General features: G+C 35.3%; 2 protein-coding genes and 1 pseudogene across 2 annotated transcripts; 1 reads left to right on the top strand and 2 right to left on the bottom strand.

Moving 5' to 3' along the window:
- The first annotated feature begins 3,304 nt into the window (after window positions 1–3,304).
- On the top strand, window positions 3,305–6,057 carry LOC141828396 (ethylene receptor 2-like). The gene is made up of 2 exons (XM_074715823.1): window positions 3,305–5,077; window positions 5,396–6,057. Exons 1-2 carry the CDS (start codon window positions 3,335–3,337, stop codon window positions 5,939–5,941), a joined length of 2,289 nt encoding a protein of 762 aa, XP_074571924.1. The 5' UTR covers window positions 3,305–3,334; the 3' UTR covers window positions 5,942–6,057.
- Window positions 6,058–9,108: 3,051 nt separating this feature from the next.
- LOC141828380 (uncharacterized) lies at window positions 9,109–10,216 on the bottom strand. The gene has a single exon (XM_074715808.1). The coding sequence runs from the start codon at window positions 10,133–10,135 to the stop codon at window positions 9,215–9,217; it is 921 nt and encodes a 306-aa protein (XP_074571909.1). The 5' UTR covers window positions 10,136–10,216; the 3' UTR covers window positions 9,109–9,214.
- Window positions 10,217–24,158: 13,942 nt separating this feature from the next.
- On the bottom strand, window positions 24,159–25,752 carry LOC141827063 (heavy metal-associated isoprenylated plant protein 3-like; annotated as a pseudogene).
- Between the last annotated feature and the right edge of the window lie 75 nt (window positions 25,753–25,827).

Here is a 25,827-nt window from a genome sequence, read left to right as displayed (position 1 = left end):
CATACTTTCTTGTAGTGCAAGAATGTGATTAGCAAGCTGCAGATGAGAATACATAAAGATGGTAATCAAATTGTGCCAATTTTTTATGATTGGTGGAGGAGAAAAGAGAAACCGTCTTTTACTATTAGTGCTGCAAGTGGCAATAACCTGGATCTTCAGAGAATCGAACAGCGCGTGGACAATTTGGAGTACAGTGGTGTAACAGACTTTATAGCAGATGTGCAATCAATGCTGAAAACTATAGTTCAGCATTGCAACTATACATACGAGGTACAGTCGGCTTCCTTCGTTTCCAAGTTAATTACTTCTTTAGAGTAGCAACTGATAAATCTGTTGTGCAAAATGATTGCATATTTGTTTTCCAATTACTTTTTTTTTTCCTTATGATGCATGATTTGTTACGTGTGCCGATCTTGCCAATGGCTGCATGATATTTCTTTGTTAACACAGTCGATCTATATAGCATAGTGCTTTCTTCTCTATGTTGTTGTGCGAGTATAATTATTTGGAAAACCAAGCAAAACTGAACCAACTTGAAATGTCTAGTCGTGGATATAACCTAAAAGATCCAATCTGAACCCTGAACTGATTGGATACATAGGAATATGAAATTATACACAATCTAATAATTATTGGTAAAGTAGCATAAAAGTTCAAAACAATAATAAATGCCCAAATATCGATTGTATTCTGCTCACAAAAAATTTGAAAGAACCCAAAAATAAAAAAAAAAACACAGAAGATTGATCCACAAGACTGCTCTTCTCTTGTTATTTTTCTCTGCTGTTAATTTGTTCTACTGTGACATTCAACAAGTTATTTTTTAAGATTGATCATCGTGTGGCAAATTTTTTGATCGGTTAGCCTTTCATATTTCAGTTTGGTTAACCTTTCTATATGTAATTTTGTAAGCCTTCCCTCATCTTCCCCACTATTACCTTCCTTCCAAGTATTTATTGAACATCTGCTTGTGAGCATTATAAACTTTCAAGAATGTTTGGTATTAGGAATCATTATGGGTTAATATTATCCTGATCGCGTTCCTCTTTTATCACAGGTGAAGTGTGAAGCCGAGAAGCTCCAAGCTTTGTTCTTTAATATCATGAAGATTGCATTTCCAGATTCAGATTTCCAGCAAGCTAGGAATGCAGTTACATTTTCTAATCCTAGGAAGTCTGCAACAACGCCAGCTGGTTCATCACATAAACTAACCACCAACAAAATCAAGCAGCACACACCCATTAACAAGTTGGAGAAATCCTCGCCTCCGCCAAGATCCTCACCTCATATGGCCACTCCTATGGACAATGAATGGAGGACCAAGTCGACATCTTCCAAGCAGCCGAAAGATTCGAGGCTGGTGTCCGGGAGCAGGATAGAGAAGGCACCTGAACCTTCACAATACCTGCCACACCCCGGTGATCTGGTCATCTGCAAGAAGAAGAGGAAAGAAAGAGACAAATCCTCAGTCAAGCAAAGGATCGGCCCCGCATCACCATTGAACCCCAGTCGCTTCGGACCACTTTCACCAACCAGTTCAGGAGGCATGAGCTCCGGGCCATCTTCCTCAATCAACCGAAACTCCACCCTTTCAGTTCCAAGAAATTCCAATTCAGCTCTCCAGGCAAAGCATACATCCAGCTTGCCACATCGCGAGATGCAACGGCCCAACGACGGGCACAGGGTTTCCTCCGGCATAGCAGATATACAATGGGCTAAGCCTGTAAAAAGGATGAGAACAGATAGCGGTAAAAGGCGGCCGAGCCAGATGTGAGTCGAAATTCGATGTATATATACCTGTATTATTGTATCCTTCAGTTAATTAGATCGTCGATATGGTAGTAGCCATTCTACAAGAGAAAGTTGCTTTTGTTCCCTTTTGATTCCCCATCTCTCCTTTGAACCCTCATAGCGAAGGCAGTGGTGGTGGTAATGGTTGTAAGATCTCAAGACCACATTGATGAATGAGAATTAACCTCCGCAAAATTTATCGTTACGCCGGCCGCGACTCTTTTCGGCTGTCGATAGCTTTTTGATCTCATGCAGTGTGGAAACATCAAGCGTAGGTATGTTCAAGAAGAAGATACGTTGTTGTTAAGTTGGTGGACTTGTGATATGAATATGGATTCATAGTTTGTTTCATGTTTTGGTTGATCTTGGAAAACGATGGTGGAGAAGTTTGTAAATGATGTTTTTCTTTTACATTTTTCATCTTTTTCCCTGATTTAAAAATTGATGTTTCTATTTTGCTTGATTGTTTTTAGCATCTTTTGTGTTTGGCAAAAAAAGTGCGATATATTTATTTTTTAAAATACAATTTTCTTTTTAAAAAATATAAAATAATAAAAATGGTAGCGTTTGCAATTACCGACCACGGATAGACCGAATACTTGAGAATAGTAGAATAATTGGTCTGTTATAGAGAAAGGGTGGGGGCTTTAGTTGTAATTTCTAGAACTCAAATGGGCGGATTAAGAATTACTCAAAATATAAATTGTGCCTTCTGATTAAAAAGCAGAAGCTCAATATTAAAATATATTGATGGAGAAGCGCGAGCGAGGAGGCGAGCTTCGGGCCTTCTGGCGATGGGGATTTTTAAATCTCCCAATGCTTCTGCATCCTCCGATTGGCAATCGACGGGCGGGACAATCCTTGCCTGGAACGCAGCGGAGTCCACGTTCAGTGTCTCTCCCGATTCGGCATCGGAGACAATGCGGCGTGACGCGATGTGATGTGGGCATGGATTCCTAGAACTCCACAAGCGAGAGCAGCGACCGCGCGCTCCCGTTCCCGGTGACCTAAGTGCTCCGATTTGGTACAAGGTAGAGTCAGAAATTTCATTATTTTGGAGGATCGAGCGTGGGAGCGTGCGAAAGTTTGGCTTTTGAAGGGATTTGTTTCCTCGGAGATCTTTCGAACGGTGGTTCTGTGCGGGTGATGGTTCTTGATTCTTCTGTTTATCTTGGCTCTGGTTTGATTTTTCGCTTCGATCGGCTTAATCGATTTTGTTAGAAGGGTTTCGAGCTAGTTCACGCTTCCAATCCTAAAAGAGGAATTTTGAACAATGATAGACCAGTAGACAATTCTTGAAGAATATCTTCTCACAAATTCAGATTGCTGGTTTATATTCTGCCAAAAAGTCTACCAATCTGCTTTCTTTTCCTTTTATTTTTGGTTTCCTTTTTGAAGAATTTGTTAAGTATTTGCGTTCTTCAGGCAGGCAGCGAGCTGAAGCAGTTCCATCCAAGTTGCTTGTGTTCGAAGCCTTGCTGATATCTTATTTCCTGGGAGCTTGGAAGTTTTCTGAATGGTCATTTTTTAGTATGTTAATGCGATGAAGTTTCTTATCCAAACATCAAGAGCATTCTACCATGGACTGTTGCTTCTGCCATTACTCTCATTTGGTTCTGCTACGGAGCTTGAGTTTCCCCTCTGTGATTGCGATGGTGACAGACTGTGGAGCATTGAGGGAATCCGAAACTGCCAGAAAGCGAGCGACTTGTTGATTGCAGCTGCATATTTCTCCATTCCACTTGAGCTATTGTACTTTGTTACATGCTCAAAGCTGTTCCCCTTCAAATGGATCCTTTTTCAGTTCAGCGCGTTCATAGTTCTTTGCGGATTGACCCACTTGCTCAATGTGTTCACATACAAGCCCCATTCCTTCCTCTTAGTGTTGGTTCTCACCATTTCCAAATTCCTCACAGCATTTGTCTCCTTCTTGACTGCAATAACCCTCTTGACTTTGATCCCTCAGCTTCTAAAAGTCAAATTGAGGGAGAATTTTCTTAGGCTAAAAGCTCATGAACTGGACCAGAAAGTAGGGCTGATGAAGAGGCAGGAAGAAGTGAGCTGGCATGTGCGAATGCTTACTCAAGAAATCCGGAAATCACTAGATAGGCACACCATTTTGTACACCACCCTGGTTGAACTCTCAAAGACTCTACAGCTGCAAAATTGTGCTGTGTGGATGCCAAACGAGAGTAAGTTGGAGATGGTTCTTACTCACGAGCTGAATAGGAACTCTTCTGACTTTTGTATACGTTTGATTCCTATGCATGATCCAGATGTGATTGAAGTCAAGAAGTATGATGGAGTCAAGCTACTGAAGCCGGATTCTACACTAGGTTCTGCAAGCAGCGGCGCAGCTGGTGAATCAGGGGCTGTTGCTGCAATTAGGATGCCTATGTTGAAAGTTTCTAATTTCGAAGGTGGAACACCTGAGGTTTTTCAAGCACACTATGCTATATTGGTTTTGGTTCTTCCTAAGAATGATACTAGGCTTTGGAGCCACCATGAGCTAGAGCTGATTGAAGTTGTTTCCGATCAGGTTGCTGTTGCCCTGTCCCATGCTGCAGTTTTAGAGGAATCACATGTGATCAGAGACAAATTGATAGAGCAAAACAAGGCTTTGTTACAGGCAAAGCAAAATGTAATGATGGCAAGCCAAGCATGGACCTTATTCCAGAAGGTCATGAGCCAAGGAATCAGGAGTCCTATCCATTCGATCATGGGTCTCCTGTCACTCATGCAACAAACAAATTTGTCTCTTGAACAGAGGCTGACAGTGAATGCTATGGCAAAAACGGGTAATGTCGTTTCCACTTTGATCAATGATGTCATGGTGATCAACAGGGAACACTTTACATTGGAAATGAAGCCATTCCAGCTACAATCACTGATTAAGGAAACTGCTTGTGTTGCTAGGTGTCTTTGTGATAGTAGGGGCTTTGGTTTTGAATTTCTGGCGGAGAATATGGTGCTTGGTCAGGCTATTGGTGACGAGAGGCGGATTCTTCATGTTTTGTTGCATATAATTGATGGTTTGCTGAATGGATTTGATGGTGGATGTTTGACTTTTTGTGTAAGGAGTGATTCAGAGCTAGCAGATTGGGAAGATGGAAGAGGGATTTGGAAATCAAGAGTACCAAATGTGTATACCTTCCTGAAGTTTGAGTTTACAATCACACAATCATTTGGCCTGTATTCAAGCACGTTAGTTCAGCTTAGCAGAAAGCCTTGCAGGGAGGGTTTTAACATGGGTTTCAGCTTCAGCATGTGTAAAAAAATTGTACAGGTAAATCAACTTAAATCCAACTATATGATGTGTACATGGATAATTTTTCTAAATGTCAGATTGATTCAGAATTTCTGATATCGTATAAGCTCTTCTCAAGACCTCTTCTTCTTTATGTAATTTCTTTATCTTGGTGATCTTTTACTCGATTCTTGATTTTGTGAGCTTCATTTTTGTCAGTATCAACTTCATATGACTTGAAACATCCATATGTTTAAACCTAGAATCCAAATTTGCTGCTACTTAAGTTAAGCTACTTCCAAATAAGATGACATCCTGTAATTTTTCATAAAATTTGTTTATGCGCATATGCTGCAGCTGATGCAGGGAGAAATCTTCGTAGTTCCAAGTTCAGATGGGCTACAGGAATGTGTAACGTTGATTCTCCGCTTACAGAAGCAACTTTCCATGGTAATTTCTGAATCAGGAGCTTCTTCAGAGAGCCATCATTCATTTTCATCTCTTTTAGAAGGCCTCAAAGTTTTAATTGTTGATGACAGTGCCATTAATAGAGTAGTAACGCAAAAGCTTCTGACGAAGCTTGGCTGCTGTGCCTTTTCTGTATCATCTGGTACTGAATGCCTGAGCTATCTCGATACCTTTGACCAACAATTGCAGCTGGTTATTTTGGACCTCAGCATGCCAAATATGAATGGCTATGAAGTTGCCACGAAAATTCGGAGTTCAAGAGATGGGTGTTGGCCTTTGATCATTGCTTTCACAGCAAGTACTGATGATCATGTTTGGAAGAAATGCATGCAGTCAGGGATGAATGGTCTGATCCGGAAACCTGTTCTTCTACCAGATCTAGAGAAGGAGATCCTGAGAGTGTTTGAAATAAACTGTCAGTTTCATGCACAATAATTTTTGTTGAAAGCAGCAGTATGTTGTCATTGCAATAATTAAAATCAGATTCGGGTTCATCTTCACTTAAAAGTTCAAGAAGTAGCAGTGCCAGGTATTTCAGCAAATTTATTTTATCAGCGTCACTTCTTGTCCATTAACTGAGGTCTATCCAAGATGATGCTTCAATCATTCAACAAGACTTACATCATCCTGGCTCATTATAGGTAGGTACATGATCTTCTTTCTGTATTATAAGATTCTATATTTTAAGATTATTCACGTTTGAACTTTAGAACGCATATGAGAAACAGTTTGAGTACATCTTCCTAACTTTCATAGTTCGAATTTTTTCACAGTTGAAAATGCTGCAAATCTAGCAGTTTTTTTTTTTTTTTTTTTTTTTTTTGCTTTCTCAATATTGTGTGCTACAGTTTGATAGTTATAAGGATAAAGTTTTGGTGATCAAAACTAGGATGCCTAGTGCATCTGGAGCTCAATCAGTTCTGTTAAAGAGCAAATACTGCTCTCTTCAGCATATCAATTGCATCGTTACGAGATTGAAATTAAGCAACATCTTTGTTGTGATAGCTTTTTCATAGCTTATGATTGTGTAATTTTTTTATTAGCTGGTGAAGACTCCCATATTAGGACTATCATCACTATGAACTTAGTCATTAGACTATTAGATAATGTTTGATCACATGCATTGTGTATCTAGAACTTGATGCAGTGTATGTATTTGGTAAGTTTTGGACTTTGTGAATTAAATACTCATTTAACATGATCTGTTGTGATTACGATGACAATCTTTAACACAATCTCAAATATTTTAAGTGCCACTTAGAGTCAACTCAATTACACAGCTCCTCACTTCGAGGCATAGCACACGAAACTAGAGATTTGTAATCTTCTTGTTCCTGCAAACCCTTTTTATTTGGCCATATTGTTCACCCTTTTTACATACTTAATAAGTCACTTTATCCTTTTCTTCTAATGCTTTCAGAAGTTTTATATGCTTTAATCAATCTATGTTATTCTTATTTTCTTTCAAACTTTCAATGATTTTATCGATTTGCCCCAATCTTGTTTTTGAAAAGTTATCAATGATAATATTGTTGTAGGTGGGAAAAACAGACTGGATCGATTGAGAGTGGGGCAAAGAACGACATGGATTCTTCATCGAAAAAAGAAAGCTTTTGTCAAGCTTTAACATGTGGTGCTGTCTAAAGGTAATGTAGTTTGTAGAGAAAATTGCTAGTATTCATTGACTGATAAAGCAATTCGATTAACAGAGGAACGAACACATATAGATCCAAAGGGGCGATTGCAAAACCATATTTGGTGTACAATAAATTTGAAAAGTCCCTTTGCTATCCTATTTCTTGAAGAGTAATTTGGTTGTTAACATTTGTTGCATTATCGTTCCCTTGCAATATAGATGTGGTATCAACAACCCTAAGTTTGGATTCTCAATCTTGAAATTCTTTCATTAAGTAGGTGAATACTTGTATCCCTTGCACATCATTTGTTTTCAATCTTAGCGAATGAAATTTACCTTTGCTTGTTTTGTCTTGTCTTTCTTGCAAATATACTTTACATGAACATGCTTCGTGAATCAGTGTGATGTAAGAACATCGACTTTGAAGTGTGCTAGAGAAGACTGAAGGTGTATGCATGATGCCTTAACCTATCAATTAGTCGTGCTTTATCGTTACTTTGAAAGAAGAGTATAGGATTGCTTCGAATCATTTTCGCATACACGGGCATTATGTTTCTTTATTCTTAGCTCTATTTGCCTACATTACTTATCATTTCTCGCATTATATTTTTCTAAACCTTTTTTTTAGTTGGTTACATCTATTTTATCTCGATTGAATGATCTATACAAGGCAATATCACTTGACTTCATGGCAAAAAGAATTAGTAGGATTAAGATATGTGCCCATTAGTTTACATGAATTTCGATATTAGTTGTACAAGCTAAATGTACTCTTCTTCAATTTATGTACAACTTTGTGATCTTTTACCTCTTCCTTGCCCTACTCCTCTCGCTCCTAGGAGTAACTTCTACCTTAGAGGAAGGGGTGAAGCTCGTAACTATCCTCGTGTCATCAATCTACGACACACAAGGAATGAAGCTACCGTTACCGTACGGCTTCGTTCGATGTTTATACACTTAAGAGGATTCAAATTTTCCCAAAGTATCGACGTACCACTCATTTGATTAGTCCTTCACAAAGACATACAACCAAGTTTTTGAAACCCTCCCTCATGTCCATTAAAGCATAATAATTCACAATCATAGGAAAGCTAACTTGTTAGTTTAATTCACAATGACATTCAAAGTAATTTATAAATAAAAAATATGTTTAACAAATCTCAACATGAACACAAAGAAACAAAAAATACAACAAAAAAGTATAATCATTTCACATTAGTTGACCCTTGTGTTGTGTTTTTATTAGTCAACCGACGCAACTTTTTAGTCTTCTCAAGGAAAATTCTAAGATGACTTCAATTAATTACCATAAATTTACGCCATCCATTTATTTCATCATAAAATACTCTATTCTTTAAAAATGGTTAAACCCAAGTTACAACATCCTAAGTGACATTTCAAATTTATGTTTTAGTCAAATCTACTTATTTTTTTAAGCATCACAAGGACGTTTGGAGACAATAAGAGAAGCATAGTTCAAATTTCAAATGAAATAAATATTATAAAAGTCAATTTATAAATATTGTACTCTGAGAGTTATATCCGACCAAATTCGAACACTTAAATTACTAAAAAAAATATTCTCATTCTAATTTTTTTTTGTCATTTTAAGTTTTATTATGATTGTTTTTTTTTTGTCAAACTCATCCTTAACAATTTTCATTTAATTATTTTGCCATCATGATCACTAACAAGTCAAGCCACTTCATAATCAAAGTCGACTCTCATCTCTCTTGACATCTTCATTTTCAAAGTTAGAATTTCTTCGTTGCTATCCTTTTCATTTATTTTTTTTTGGAAAAGTTTTATTTTGCCTCTCAAAATTCAGCCTTTGAACTGTTGTCATTTCGTTATTGACTATTAATATTAATATTTTAATTTTTTAAAAAAACAATATACTGAATTTTGAATATAATAAGATGATGTTAATAATTATGCATTAAGGACAAGAGTTTCAAAATTTATAATATAAAAATTAAAATTATATTATCTAAATTTACTAACAATATTAATTCTACTCTCTTCAATTTCACACATTTTTTTTCTTTTTCTTATTTTAAAAAATTAAACCATTAGGAGAAGGCCGCGGCGCTGCTCGATCGCCGGTGAAATGGAAACAACCCCCACCGGACTCTGGCGGCGCCGCTGCTCCCTTCGCCGCCTCTTCCGATGGATGTTGCGGCTTCCCGGAAGTGCGGGTTCTGCAACACGATCTTCTGCACCTCCCCGTAGAGCCGGCGGTCCGCCACCGTCGTGTCAACCGAGAAGGACCGCCGCATGGGCGGCGCTTCCGGCGGCAGCCGCCTTGCGCCGGTGCTCCCGTGGCGCCGCAGTTGCCTCCGCCGGTCCACCTCTGGCTCATCATCCCTCACGTCGATCGCCACGTCGCCGGAACGAGTCCCCTGAAGTCCCCTGCTACTTCGGAGGAAAGCAGGGAGTTTGTCGACGGGGACGGCGGCGACCTCCGGCGTGATGCTCGCCCGGCAAAGCGGGCAGTTAGCGTTGGATTGGAGCCACGTGTCGATGCAGTCGACGTGGAAGACGTGGAAGCAATCCGGCAGTAGCCGTACGGCCTCCTCCTCTTGGAACTCCCCGAGGCAGACCGCGCAGTCGCCACCGCCGGCGGAGCCGTCGGTTTCCTTCCGGTACCGGAAGGTCGGGATCTGCCGTATCTCCGACTGGCCGAGGCCGCGGCTCTCAACCGCGAACATCATGAGATCGTCGCGGAGGCGGCGCTGGGAGCGGTCGAGGGCGTCGGACCTCCGGCGCCAGAAGCAGCACCGAGCGGCGAAGAAGTAGTAGCCGAGGACGAGGATGGCGGCGAGGAGGACACCGACGATGGTTACGACCAGGATGGGGATGTTACCAGATGACGACGATGGCGGAGGCGGCGGCGGCAGCAGCCACGGACGCGGAGTATATGTAATCGGGATAAATGGTCCAGGGAAGTCTGGTGGAAGAGCCGTCGCCGGCGGGAAGCCGGCTGGAAACATGATATATTAGGAAGTGAATACAGAGGAGGAGCAGCGGAGAGAAAGAGAGAGAGAGAGAGGAATCATGGAAGGAGAGGAAGGTTTAGGTGCATCATTAAAAAGACTCTTACTGTTCAAATAGGAGAAAACAAATAAAAGAAAATGATGGTGAAAGATCAACTGTCGATAAGGAAAATAAAGAGAGAAAAAAAAAAGAAAGGAAAAAGAACAAGAAAAAGGAAAGAAAATGATTGTCTAATTAATTGTGTCTAATAAGAGAAGTAAACTATCTCAATCATTCATCCTTCAAAGTAAACAATGGATAAAGAAAGAAGCCGCTCATCTATTAGATTAGAATTTAGATCAGATGATTTACTATGAACAAGTTGATTTAAGATAGAAATAGAATTTTAAATGGACCACATTTATAGTAAAAAAAACAAAGCTTTTGTAAACCTTAATTGTAATTCTTTTTTTTATAAAATTTTTATTAAATATATATAAGAATATAGTAATTTATAAGTTTTATAATTTAAAATTAGAGAAATGATAGACTGCATGAAAATACAGCATGAAATTCCAATATAAAATGCAGCATAAGTCTGAAATTTTATGCTACATTTTCATGCAGTCTATCATTTCTCTTAAAATTATTCATATTATCTTAAAATTTTAAAAAGAAAAATGATAGATTGCATTTTCATAAAATTCCAGCATAACACACTATAGATCTGAATCCTACTTTCATGCATGTAGTGTGTGTCATTTTTTATATTTTCATGCAATATATTATTTCTCTTTTAAAAATAGAATAAATTTCATGTTAAATTAATTTTATATATTTTTATTATAAAAATATATAAAATATTTTTATAATTTAATCGATTGAACCGATCGATCCATAGAAAAGAAATGGATGGATGGCGATGTGTGTGAATGGTGGAAGAAGTGGGAAATGGTGTCTTGCGCATAGTCAACACGGAAAGGGAGTGGCAAGTGGTGCGGTTGGACTTTTTCTTGTTGCTCTTCGTCTTCATTCGTTCAGAATGTTAAAATTCAAAAGGAGGACAAGTGGTGATGGTGACCATAATATTTTCTCTTATTATTATTATTTTTTAAAAAAAATTGATTTGCATTATTATAAAAATTTAGTAAGTGTTTTTTTAGATAATAATAATAATAATAATTTCTTTGTAGTTTTGTCCTCCTTCAAGAATTTGACCTCGTCAACTTGCAATCCGCGTTTGAATTTGGTAAATTTTAAGGGGTTCAGTGAAATTAAATCTAAATTTTATACTCGATTGAAATTACAATAGCAGTGCTAAAATAATAACCCAATAATCTAATAATAATATCTACATATATTTCTGAAAAAAATACAAAGGATATACTTAAGGTTACATTGGATTAGGGAGATGTTTTGGCAATAACAAGAATTAGAATTTCAATTGGGGGCAATTGGGGGCAAAATAAAATTTTGTTATAAACAATGACTTGTTCAAAGTTTATTGTTTGGTAGAAAGTTGACTCGTTGAAGTCCGTCGATTCAGTGTTTTGGGTTCGATTCTTCCAATTGACAAATCTACTGTTCAAAGGCAAATAAAGAATGGAATTAAAAGATCAAATTTAAAAATTAGATTTGATTAATTCAAAATTTCATTTTTTTACAAAAATATATATTATTTTTTAAATTTATGTGATTCAATTTCGATTTTAAATTTCATAAATCAATTAAATTAATTAAATCTAAATTTTATTAATTAATTGTTATGATATATTTGAATTAGATAATAATTACGCAACTCAATTGATGAATGAGATTAATTCGATCATCTAATTCCATTCGACTGATAATGCCATTAATCGATTGATTAAAAAAATTAATTAATTTAATAATTAATCAATTTTATATCGATTTAATTTGTTTAATTTTAATGGTAAAACTCAATTGGTTTGATTTGTTTTAAAAAATTCAATTTAATTAATTTTAATTTATTCAAATTGTTCTGTTCAATTTTGAATAGATTGAACGCTTTACCTTTATGTAGAAAGCCTATCCGTGAGACTAACAAGTATGATGAGCAAAAAACAAATATATAGCTAGAATTGAATTCCACGGATCCTATGACCGCAAAAAAGGCCTTTATGCAAGGTCACATGCTTACCCCTTAATCTAAGTTACACTAGGAAACAAAGGTGAAGTCCAAAGACCCTCAAGACTCAAACCTTCCTCTTGCTTCTCTTCACTTATTGTGTGAAGTGATGCAGTCCTTCATGAAGACCAAAAGGAACCATGCATATAGTCACGTCCTTGAAGGAGAAGCCATGAACAATAAATGAAAATAGAAGATGAAGAAAAGAACTAGTTCGGGTAAAATCCTATGGCTGGGGAGAAATGAAGTGAAAAGAAAATAGACTTACTGATTATATAATCGATGTAAATTGGACATCTAATATAAAATAAAAATGATAGAATGGTTATTTTAGAAGCACATGAGATTTAACAATTAGTCTTAAAAGACATGGTACAAAATTTCAACAAAGAAAGGTTGCTAGCTAGCTAGTTGTACCTGTACCGTTGGCATCTTCTGCTCAGCTATATGTTTTATGTACTCTAGACGAAGAGATAATGAAAAGATAGCTAAGAACAAATTAAACATGAAATCATAAAAACTATAGGAATGCAATTTCACACTTTGGTTACAATCAATACAGAAAACTTTTCGAAAAACCATGCAAGAATCAGACATGAAAGCTAGAGATTGCACAAGAGTCTCACAACTTTCTAAGAACAAACCTTCTCGATCAATTACATGGATTCTTCGACTATCCAATCCAGATACCGATTTAAATAACTATACTGTTATCAATCACACTTTGCACGATTCCATTTTAAATTACAAGCCTCCAGCACGATTCACAAGCCTCTGAGGAACTGTGTTGGAATTGATGCTATAGAACCTTATGTTGCATTCTAGAAGAACTCTTATGCCAATTAGTTTCCAAAATACAAAGGTGAATCTATTCCAAGAGAAACAATTTCTGACCTTGGGCAATAATCCAAGGTCAGCTCGCCGACCTGCACATACAGAAGGATCAAAATTTAAACTACTACTAATGTGATTAGGTGCCATGAGGAACATATGTCCCTACAGAATAACTTAACTTCATCTGAGGATTCTGTCAAATTAAATACGACATACACCAAAGGATTCTTAGGCATCCATCATTGTATGCGGAAAGGAACTAGTTCGTTATTTGCATCAAACCAAATGCAAGATCCAGACCATTCGATATCGAAAAATATTTAATCTATCACATTTAAACAAACAGTCCAATGTACAATCTGATGACCCGTCCAATAAATAATTAGCCATTTATTGTCAGTTTCTATTTGTATTAGCATATGTGTATATCTTTATAAACAAATACCTCTCTTAGTCGCCTAAACTGTAAAAGCTACAGATCTATTGTTATCAGTATAGGTTTGTTGCTTTTCTAGGTCGATCCCACTGATCACCCTTCTCTTGTCGTGAATCTTTATTTTTTCTTGAGACAGACTTTGGGATCCTATGACCAATCATCTTGTATCAGATCAAGGTTCATCTGCATGGCAACTCTAATAAGTCAGTAGGAGGTTCCTAGCTAGAAGCAAAGTAAAAGGCACAACTGAATGCCCAATTCAAGCAACCATCACCCAGTGGCCAGTAGTTATGAGAAGTGGTACTGCAAATTAATTAATAAATCAGTGGCTCATTGGTTTGATCACTCAAATTCAAGGACTCATCTATGCAACCTCTATTAGGGCGTTAGGAGTAGTGTAAAAAATACTAGTGATCAGTCACAACCATCATGTCATGGGCTGTTGACATGCTTACACCAAGTTAGTGCACTAAACTCTGGAGTCCTGCAGCAATCCACCATCATCCACTTCACTCTTAGCACCATCTGTTTCAATCCCCAGAACTATTTTTCCAATTGAAGCAAGGACAATACAAATGACCCTCTGCTTGTAATCCTGTTTAGTCGAATTGACTCCAACGAACACAGTTTGGAACAAAGTATCTTTGTTGATGTACAAAGGCACTGAAATAGTGCAAATACCTGCTACAGATCTACATCCTTGTGCTGTGTCATTGGCTTCCCTCCTATGTCAAACTTTAGGACAAATTGTTTCAAAGGACAACAGAACGATATCATTTTGATTTTGGAAAGGGTCAATTCAATGACCCATTGAATAATAATTAGCAATTTGTTTTACTTTCATTTTAGGATAAGTTACAAGACCTTAATTTCCTCAAACAAGGTACTCTCTTGGTCTTTTATCTTTACAAAAATTTAAATAAATTAGTCATGTAGCATTTGGAGGCTGCTCTTCACTAACTGATCACCCTAATCTTTTCCTATTCAGTTGTTCTCTCATACTACAGGATTCTGAGTCTTATGAAATGAAACAAGGATCAAAATGCCAAAATGATTGTTTAGTTCTGAATGTATTAGATGAGGTAAATATTCACACACACAGACACACACTGTTAGTAGATTAAATGATTTCTTTCAGTTATGAATCCCATCGATTAGGAGACCATCGAAACCAGACTTGAGCGATCCTTGCTCCTTCCCAGAATGCAGCAACATAATATGAAGAATGGATTCACTTTGATCCAATTTTTCTATCCCCTCGGCTAAACGCCAACCCTAGTTTAACTCGAAACTTAACAACCACAATCAAAGAATCAGATCAAACTACGGTTCATAACATACAAACTAACATAATTAAGCTGAAATCAAGGAGGGGAAGCATTGAAAGGAAAAGTACCGAAGCATAGAACGATGGCCGGATGCTGCAACTTGATGTGCCTTGGTATCAAAATTGAATTGTCGACGGTTTGTATAGGGTTAGCAATTCGAAAATAAATAAATAATCACTGCTCCTCTTGCATCAATTAGTTTTTTTTTTTAAATTGATTCATTTTCGATAAAAAGATGAAATTTTTCATCCTCAACAAAAAATTAAAATTGATCTTTATAATCATCTACGGGAAGATAAGTCTACTTCATCATCGTAACAAACTCAACTACATAAATAACATTAAAGTCTACATAATTTAAATTGAATCCGAATTTAACTTAAATATAATAAATTATAATTATGTTATGATTCGTTCGAATCAAAGTTTAAATAATAATTCAAATCTAATTTGAATTCAAATTTTATTTCAAATTGAATTTGAATTAAAATTATTTATATTTTTAAGATTCAGTTCGAATTTGAATATTATATATATTTTAATATTATTATATTTTGCTTGCACTATTATGGTACGTATCAGATCGACTTAAAAATAAATGGAGTACTATTTTTGATTTTTTTTAAAAAAATACTTACGACAGATGCTATTTTAATTTTGTTATGCCATTACTATTTTAAAAAAAATACTTGTCGTAGGACTCTTTTAATTTTTTATTCCATTACTATTTAAAAAAAATATCTACGACAGATGCTCTTTTAAACTCAAATTTAAATATCAATATTTTATTATCAGATTCGATTCGGTTTGTTTGCATTCTTATCCTCTGTGCAACCTCGGAGGTTCACATTCTCGTGTTTAGATCGATTTAAAATAAATAAATATTTTGAGAAAAATTATAGATGAAGTACTATTTTTAGTTTTTTATTTTTAAAAAATACTTACGACAGGTGCTTTTTTAATTTTTTATTTCATTACTATTTATTCTCAACCATCGTTAGCTGTCAATTTTTTTATTTAGTTTAAAGTAGAACGATGAATTTAGATTAAGTTAATTGGTTAGTCCATTCTATGGAACAATTTAAATAAATTAAATTAAAATTTTGTCAATACGGATTCAGATGGATCAGTCCGCTTGGACCCAGAATTAGAATGAATTTAAGTTAGCTTGAGGATTGAAAAAAAATTATTTTAAACTTTAAAATTAAAATGAAAAATTCAATAAGTTTTATGGACTTAGATTGTTCTGTAGATTAAGAAATGTTTTTAAAAAAATTAAAACTAAACTAAAAAATTAAATGGACTAAATTTACCCAATTAATTCACAATCTAAATTTAAAAATTCAATAATATATATATATATATATATATATATATATATATATATATATATATATATATATTTATTTATTTATTTATTGATAGGTTCGTAGATTGATCTGTTTAACCTATAATCCATTTTAGATTGGATTAGAAATTTCTCAACCTACTAAAATGATGAACATGCTTACCTTGCTATATGATATATTTTTGACAGATCGGCTAGTTCCATCATTGATTGACTTGTTTAACGACACTAGCTAGTTTAAAGTAACGATAAAACCTTGCTGATTTAATAAATAACTATATGATTAAAGATAGCATCAATTTAAAACCAAAGTTGGATGGAGCCGATCCTATTTATAATTATTCTATTAAAATTATTTAAGTTGCTCGGTAGGTCACATTAATTTTTTTCTTTTAAAAAAATAGATCATAGTACTTATATAAATTAATTAACTTATAATTAATCACCTCAATTGTAACCTTTTATAATTACATCCGACCGACCAACCAACCTAAACACACTAGATTGACGTCTAATTAAGTTTTGACTCATTCAAGATTAACTTTATCAATGTGACTTTGAGAACGTGTACTTGTTTATTATTGCTAATGGCAACTTTGAGAATATGATATATTAATATTTCATCCAAATTCTTAACCATTATGATGGTTGCAAAAGAGGAATGGAATAAATAAGTTTATTCAATTTAATTGAATTAGAAATTTTAAAATCGAGATCGAATCAAATTAATTAAAATAATCGATATTTTCTAATAAAATTAAAATTTTAAAATAATTAAATTAAAATTTTAAATTCGATCATTCTATTGGTTGATTTAATTTAATTAAAATTTTATTCACTCCTATATTCAAATGACTTTTTTTTCTGCATTCTCTTGACAAGTAGTTAACACTATTAAGGCATAAGATAAACTTTATTAGGGTTGGATGCATGAGACAGGAACACTTGCTCCAAGAAACCTAGTCCATATCTTTTATATACACTTGTCCTTCTCAACCTCCCTCTCCACACTCCATCTCTCCCCCTTCTTTTTTTTTTTCCTTCTCTCTCTTTTCCTCGGCTTGATAAGATTTCTTCCTTTCTTTCATGACTACAATCTGGTGATGAGTTTTAAATTCCACACTAATTGATTCTTTCTTCTTCTTGTTCTTCGTCTTCATCTTCTATAGGTCATAACCTGATTTATTTCAGGACATGACTTGCTTTCTTTTCCTTCTTCTAAGGATTTTAGATCTTTTCTTTTGGTATCTTTTTGTACCCTAATGTTTAGTTAATTACTGTAGAAGCTAGAATATTCTTCTTTTCTTCTCACACTGATCGGAGAATACAAGCCGGTGTTTGCAGCTGTGGCATCATCAAGATTCACACGATCGGGCCATATCATTCGGGTATCACCGAGAGGTTGCCTTGTTGAGAATCTTGATGATGCTGCATCGGCGAATAAACGGCTAACTATGTTGATGAAAACTTGTGCATGGACAAGAACAAGTTAAGTCTCGATCGATCTTTACCATCGCTCATCAGGTTTGTCTTCTAAGGATCTTGCTGATTTCATTTTATTTGGTTGGGTATGAAAAACGTAAAGGAGTTTTGAAATTTTGCTTGAGTTCTTTGGTTTGCAAATTGCTTCTTGTCTCTTGTTTACTAGTGATTTAATTCAATGAGCAAAAATAAATAAATTATGTATCAATATTTATTAATTTTTGCAAGAGAAAATCATTTTAGAACCAAAAGTTATTATGTAAGACAAATAATTAATCATGATAATGTTGCATAAAACTTCTTAAATATAATTGAAATCATTTTGTCTTAGATTTTGATTAGTGATATTAATTTACCTTTTCCTACCACAATATATGGAGTGTAATCTTGCCTTTGTATAGACGATGCAAAGCTAAACATGTGTAAGTTTATTCCTATGTAGTACTTGAGATGATGATATTAAAGAAAATGGTAACTACTTGAAAGGGCGGGGTAATTCTTAACTCAAAGCTCGTCACATGTTTGCTTGCTTTATCGTTGATGATATGATGCTACCGTATGCATAAATTTATTCCTCTAAATAACTTTTAGGTTGTGACTCACAACTCGCTGTCTCTGTTTCTAAATTATAATGACATGAGTACCGAGGCGAATATAATCTAAAAAGATGCTCCGATGGTTGATTGGGGTCCAATTCACTTTACCGCGTGCGTGTATTCTTGCTTTGTTGACGATGATATGATGCTATACCTCATGTATAAGTTTAGTCCTCTAAAGAACTCTTAGATCACAACCCTTATCTATCACTAAAAGTACCCCCAATAATGACTAAAACTACAATAAATCTAAAATTAGATTAAAATATATATTATATTTCTAGCTCTATAAAATATTTATAGAATCTTTTTTTCTTTACAATATAATAATAATAAACGATTATGACATAATTTTGAATAGATGATTTGTCCTTATTTCTCTTGATATCGATCTAACTTTAATAATATAGTATGGATATTAATTTGAGTGGATATTAATTTTTTTTGTCTATATAAACTTAATATATATTAATTATTTGTCCCTTTCAAAAAGGAAACAACATGTACAATAATTAACATGTACCTTTCCCTTGAACTGTGAATTAATGTGGTTTTTGAGTCCTTTTTTTTAAAACCCTTTTTGAGGAAATGCATGTGTTAGCCACCCTAAACCACATTTTACTAATCACCTAATTATTTCCATTTTCATAATAATTATAAAAATAATAATACTAAAACAACGGACTAATCTATATAATATTTGTCTTATAATTATTTTACCAAAAGAACCCACATAGACATATACTTACACTAATACCCTTAATTGAAACTTTTTCCTTAAAACTTTCTATGCCTTTTTCTATTGTTTTTTTTTTATAATGGAAACTGATTTACATGTCACCTTATGCTATTAAAATCATAAAATCTCCCATCCTTAGCATTTTAGCTAGTCAATTGAAAATTAAAAAAAATATTTTTATTCTTATTTAAGGCTTTGTTATTGCTATGTAATTTAAGACTTTGTTATTGCTATGTAAATTTACTCGAGACTCGACATTGATGAGAACTTTTTACACTGGACTATCTTTTTATATTTTTATTCTTAAATTTGGTCATAAACATTTTTTATGTTATTGATTGTTAAAGCAATTTGTATTGTAAACAAAAAAAAAAATAGCTGTAAAATTTGAGTCTCCTTAAGTGGCATTTTAAAGGGAAAATTTTAGTGAGTATGCATGTGTTTTGATAAAAAAATATATTATGGAGGTCATTTTGATAAACACCCAAGTAATATATTTTTTCTTATTATTTCCATTTGTTGAAATAAGAAAGTGGAAAATAATTAAGAGATTACTTAAAAGAAGCTCCAAACACAATATTGAGTTCTTCAACAATTAATGATGTTTATCTAAAACAAGATCCATTAATCAAAGAACTTTTATGAAAAGATTTCCTAGTACGATTTGCCCATTAATTATATTGATTTGATTTTTTGCGATAATAATTTATTGCTCGTGCATTTATGGGCAACATTCAACAACCCATTAATTTGAAGACATTTTTGAAAAATGAAATCGAGGCAAAACATGTCTTCTAGGGTTCATCAATGTCACTTTTTGAAGGTCTCCAAAGTGTAAAATTAAAAAGAGAATATTTTAATTATATAATGAAATCTATCGAAAGTGTTTCTAATTGATCAACTATGGATAATTGAATTTATTTTTCGGTACATTGAGGACCACACTAGATTTCTTAATAATAATAATAATAATAATAATAATAAATAAAGTCTTATTCACTACATAGATTGATTATATTAATCTTTCTATCATTACAAAAATTTAATCAATTTGAGATGAATATTAGCGACGAAAAATATTCATCGTAAAATTATAATAAATTTAGAGACGAAATATATTTTCGTCGTCAATTTATGATAAATTTTGGGATATGAAAATTACTTTATTACAGAATTAATAATATATTAAATTCATGATAAATTTTATTACAAAAAAATATTTTTATTATCAAATTCATCGCGAAATAGCGACAAAAATATATTTCATCGCTGATTTATGATGAATAAAATATTAATCACAAATTTAGCGATGAAAAATAAAATCATCGCTAATTCGGCATTGGAAGAATTATTCATCGTGAATGCGCAATGAAATATTAATTCGTCGTATTTAAATTAACGATGATTTTGACGACGAATTTGATTTCGTCGTCAAATTTAGGGCATAATTCTAAATCTCCCTATCTCTTTTCTTTTTCTCGCGTTTTCCCGCAGCCTCTCCGGATCACAATCGTCGCTGTAGCGCCAATCGCCGCCGTTGCCTCTCCTCTGTCGGATCTCTCCAACGAACAAAGCCCTTCGTTGCCTCTGATATTCTCCTTCTCTCCTCCCTGTCACATCTCTCCCATCAAGCTAGATCATCTTCCCCCCTCCTTGCTTGTCGCCTGCGACCCGCCGTGAGCCAGGTGTCGGCTAGCTGGCCCCCGCTGGCCAGGGGTCGTGGGCTGCGACCTGCCAGCCACTAGCCAAGGGCAACCACCCTGCAATCGATTTTGTTGTTGGTCGCGGTTGGTGTTTGTCGCGCTGGCCACAATCAGTGGTCGCCGCATTCGGTGGCCATTAGCCACAAGCTCGGTTGATTGCGAGCTCGTCTATTTGTGTGTTCATTTTTCACTGTGAGCTTTGCTATCTCCAAATTAATTAAGCTTAAGTATCTTTAAGACATCTATTTTTTAAGATATTAATTTAATTTATTAAAAGTATTTCTTTGCGCACATTATATTTAATTGTTGATTTTGTAATGTTGTTTGTGCAGATTTATAATTTGAGTAGACTTTTGGAGAGATATATACTTGTTTTTATTCATTAGGTATATTTATAATTATAGTTATTTTTGTATAGTAAAAAGTATTTAGCTATAATAGCTAGTGATTATTTGAATGTTAATTTTTATTATTCTAATTTAGTAAGAATTAATTATATTTATGTAATTGATGAGGATGTTTATATTAGTTTTTATTTATACTGGATAAAAATTATTCTAATTTAGTAAGAATTAATTAGATTTTAAAATTTAAAAATTTTTGGATTCAGAAAAAATACAGAAAGCAAAAAGTTGGGTGTATAAAAGGAACTTACTTGAACGTACGTAGGGGTTTAACCGATGAATTTATTATTGAGTTAGAATAATTTTTGGAGTTTACTTCAAGTAATGTTGAGTTTGTGAATGGAGATAAGATAAGATATCTATGCAGAAAGTGCCACAATGATAAATTTATTGGGTTGCAAGGGTGCAAACATAGTCCCACATCTAAAACACATGGAAAAGATCATGTGTTTTAAAGGATGAAAGATATCTCCATTGGTATGAGGCCTTTTGGGAGAGCCCAAGAATAAAACCATGAGGGCTTAGGCCCAAAGTGGACAATATCATGCCATTGTGGAGATATTTTGATTTCATCGGTACTAACAAGTGGTATTAGAGCGAGGTCGCTCTTCCAATGGTATCATGCATAATGTATCTGAAGATTGTTTTAATGATTTTGTTCAAGTTATTAGAGAGGTATTGTCACATGATCATATAATGCTTAATGATTTTTACAATATGAAAAAACTTGTCAAAGCCTTAAATCTTCCAATGGAAAGAATTGGTGTTTGCAAAACTGGTTATACATTATATTGGGGTGATGATAAAAATGCAGAAGTTTATAAATTCTATAATTAAGCTAGATACAAGACTATCAGAAAAAGTCAATAGCGACATAAACGCTAGTCGACGACAAACATTCATCACCCATCGACGATGAAATTTACATTCGTCGTCCATCGATGACGAACCATTGTTTGTTATTGATTGACGACAAACTCTATGACGAAAATCTATTTTAAATTTTTGTTGTAGAAATTGACGACGATTTAATAGTAATGAGAAATTTTATCGCAATTTTTGTCATAAATATTTTTGCAACGAATTGAAGGATTCGTCGTAAAATTCGTCTCTAAATGTTAATTATTTTATAGTGTATATTATTAGGCTCTATCTTTTACTATATCATCATTTTAAAATAAAATTTATATTATTTTATTATTAATCTTTTAAAAATTTTCTCTTACTTGTTTGATGTGTATATTTGTTGTAACATACAGGTTTAACTATCGTTTTATAATTTTTTTTTTAAATTTTAAAGGTATTTTATAATCATAAAGAGCATTTGATGCTCTCCTCAATTTCAATCATCCTGCTTGTATTTTATGTATGATATGTCTCTCAATTCCTCCATCGTTTTATAAAAATCATTTTAAATGCATAAAGTTCTTAGTTATAGATAACTAATCATCTCTTATCTTAATAATTGTCTCGTTATCTCTAATATTGATAAACTTAAATTTTATATATTATGTCTTTCTCTACTAATTCTAAAACTGTTATTTCTAACATTTTCTGTCAAGATTCAAGTTTAACATGTATTTCTTCATGTGTCTCATTTATTAAAATAATATCATTTGTAAATAACATGCACCAAGTAAGTTTATTCATGATTAATATAAAAAGATAAGAATTTAGAATTAATCTTTGATGTACTCCTATCTTTATGATGAGAAACTCTATCGAGTTTAAACGTTGAAAAAAACACAAAATTATGTTATGTTTGATCATAGGTTGCTTTTAGTTTTAACCACAAATAAGTTCAACAAAACAAAAGGATCGAGTTCGACTTATTAGAAAGTTAGGGCAATGAGTCAAGGAAAGAACCATCTAGTCCCTAATATCTAATCACTATAAGGTAAAAAAAAAACTCATTGCAAATATTTCTTGATCGAGATAATTCCTTCAATATCGTTGCTAATGATGACTATACCATCGACATAAAGGAGGGTGATTCCATTAGAAAATGACTTAGTGAATAATGTAGATCATGCTAACTTTAGCGAAAACGACCTCTTTAATACAAGAGCAATGATATATTACATGTAAAATGTAGCATGAAACTCAACATGACACACTCCATTGGGTTCTACATCCATACAGTTGAGTATGTCATGTTTAGTTTCATATTACATTTTTCATATAGCGTATCATTTTTCTTATATAAATAGCCTCCCCTTCGACTCTTGACATCCTCTCTATTGACGCTCTCGTCTCCTTCTCTCTGGTTGTCTTCTGATTTTCTCACTTTTCACTCTCGAGCTTACCTCCTTTACGATCTTGCATTGACATTGGAGGCTTCAAGCTTGCTTCGTCCTCTATTTTCAGCTATTGACACTAAACATAATTTGGTGCAAAGTCACCAGAAGGAATAAAGGGGTAAATTGATCTATTCAAATCTAGTTCCACTTCTTTCCCTTATGTCCTATTTAAACAACTCTCAAGAGTCCACTAGTCGAGTATTTTTGAAGAAGTAAAGAAAGAAAATATCATAAACCTATTTCCCTCATACCTCCTTCGGAAAACATCTTTTTCTTTATCGAAGCCCGCAAAGCCTAATTTTGTCTTTCCTCTAAGCTAACAAGCCTTTCAAAGAAGAATAAAATTGTCTACTCACATCAAAATAAATTTACATGAAGTTAAATCAAAACCTTCTAAACCTAATCAAATTGGTCAATTAAACAAATTAACCTAGATATCAGATATCAATCAAAGCAGTTTTGAATTCAATAATCTCAATTAAAATGAATTGATATATGGAATCAACTGGAAATGTATATTCTATTGAATTAACATAAAAAAGACTACCCTAACGCGTAATACTACACCCTGGCCCTTAACGTACCCCAAGTGCGTTTGTAGCAGCCAGAAATGTATCGGTCCCAAAAAAAACACCTTATATCGTCCGTGACGGTATGCTGTCGTATCGTAACGTCTCCTACGCATCGAAACGTTATTTACATCATCTTATTCCGGTTTGGTTCACATAACGGAGCACGAGTTAGGGTTCTCGTCGCTAAACAACTGCGGGGCGTGCACCATCTCAAAGCGGTAACCATACCCACCGTAGTACTCCATCGCGTTCCCCGCCGGCGCCGCCCCACCGCCCCCACGGCCACTGTCCTCACAGTCTCCTCTTCCTTCTTCTCCCCTCCACCGCCGCCTCCTCCCTTGCTGCCTTTCTTTTTCTCCTCGCCGCCGTCCTTCTTCTTCTTCTCCCCCTCGCCGGCGCCGTCTTTCTTCTTCTTCTTCTCCTCCTCGCCGGCTCCAACTTTCTCCTTCTTCTCGCCTCCGCCGCCTTCCTTCTTAGGCTGCACCACCACTACGTCCCGCTTCATCTTCGTCTTCAGCTTCTCTGGCAGCGCCTTCGAGTCCATCGTCCCCTTCACAATCACCTGATCCGTCTGTGTGTCGAAGACGACGCTCTCGACACCTGAGTGGCACAACGGTAATTAGACGGGAAGCAGGCAGAAAACCAAAAGCCTGCGAATATTCGTCGACGCTGCCACAGATGTACGATCAGAGCCGTACTCGCTCGATCCGACGGTCACGAAAAAAAGGCTTAAGGAGGAAGTGCAAATTTTTCGAACACTTCTAATTTTCTTTCGCCGAGAATTTTGTATCGAATAAAATGGGGAAAAAATAAATCAAAATTTTTAAGAAAAATACCCTTTGACCTTGAGGATGGTCTTGCGGATTCGACGGATGCATCCTTCGCAGTGCAATCGAATTTTAAGCGTCACCGTCGTCACCACCAGCTGATGATTTTCCGGATTGTGTAAAAAAATTTGAAAAATGACGATATAATTTTTTTTTTTGGGAAAAAATGAAGGAATTGATAGTGTACTTTTTCCTGGGGCTGCTTCTTCTCGTCGGTTTGCTTGGCGGCGGAGGGTTTTCTGGCTGTGTCGGCGTTCTTGGGGAAGTTGGTCGGTGAGATGAGGTCGACCTTCTTGTGACTCTTCGCCTCCACATGATCTCGAAGCTTCCACGGATCCAGTTTCCCCACCACCGTCAGCTTCCCAATGCCGGCATCCGCCATCACGGCCTCCACCCCTAGAATCGCCGGAGAGATCGATCCGTAGAGGAATGCATTAGGGAGGAGAACCAAAAGATGGCCGGAGATTTCGATGGATAACTATAAATAAATATGAATACCTTGGACGCCTCGGACGGATTTGACGACCTTTTTGGAGCATCCCTCGCAATGCATGTCGACCTTCAAGACGACGGTAATGCTTCCGCCGTGGTTCTTCTCCGGTTTTCGACAGTCTCCGCCTTCGTTCTTCTCCTCGTTTTCTCCGCATCCTCCTCCGCCTTCGTCCGCCGCCTCCGCCGCAGCGTTGCCAGGCGCCAACGCCACCCCGTCGTCGCGCTGCTGCTTCTTCTTCTGCGGTGAAAACCAATACGGACGCACAATGGATCAAGGGAACAATCGATCGAAGTAGAAATCGAAGGAGAAGAGGAAGCTCGATCGTACCTTTGCCATGGCGGCCGCTGGTTCGCTTCTCTTCCTTCTTTTCGATGCGGATCGAGAGAGGAAATCAAGATGGAACCCAGCGGAAAGGTCGTCCATGACAATGTATACACATTAATCAAATAATATACCTACATGTTCACCAGGGAATTACGGAGGCGTTTTCTCAAAATA

Source organism: Curcuma longa, chromosome 4 (assembly GCF_044706935.1).
Source record: "Curcuma longa cultivar G26 ecotype Majalengka, Jawa Barat chromosome 4, ITB_CL_G26_1.1, whole genome shotgun sequence".
NCBI classification, from domain to species: domain Eukaryota; kingdom Viridiplantae; phylum Streptophyta; class Magnoliopsida; order Zingiberales; family Zingiberaceae; genus Curcuma; species Curcuma longa.
This window is presented reverse-complemented; position numbering and strand designations above follow the sequence as displayed.

What these genes read in the sequence shown, in the direction of transcription:
- LOC141828396 (XM_074715823.1), top strand. Translation starts at nt 3,335, where the DNA reads ATGAAGTTTCTTATCCAAACATCAAGAGCATTCTACCATGGACTGTTG. An exon ending in TGTGTAAAAAAATTGTACAG is followed by an intron (nt 5,078 to 5,395) that starts GTAAATCAACTT and finishes CATATGCTGCAG; the next exon opens with CTGATGCAGGGAGAAATCTT.
- LOC141828380 (XM_074715808.1), bottom strand. Translation starts at nt 10,135, where the DNA reads ATGTTTCCAGCCGGCTTCCCGCCGGCGACGGCTCTTCCACCAGACTTC.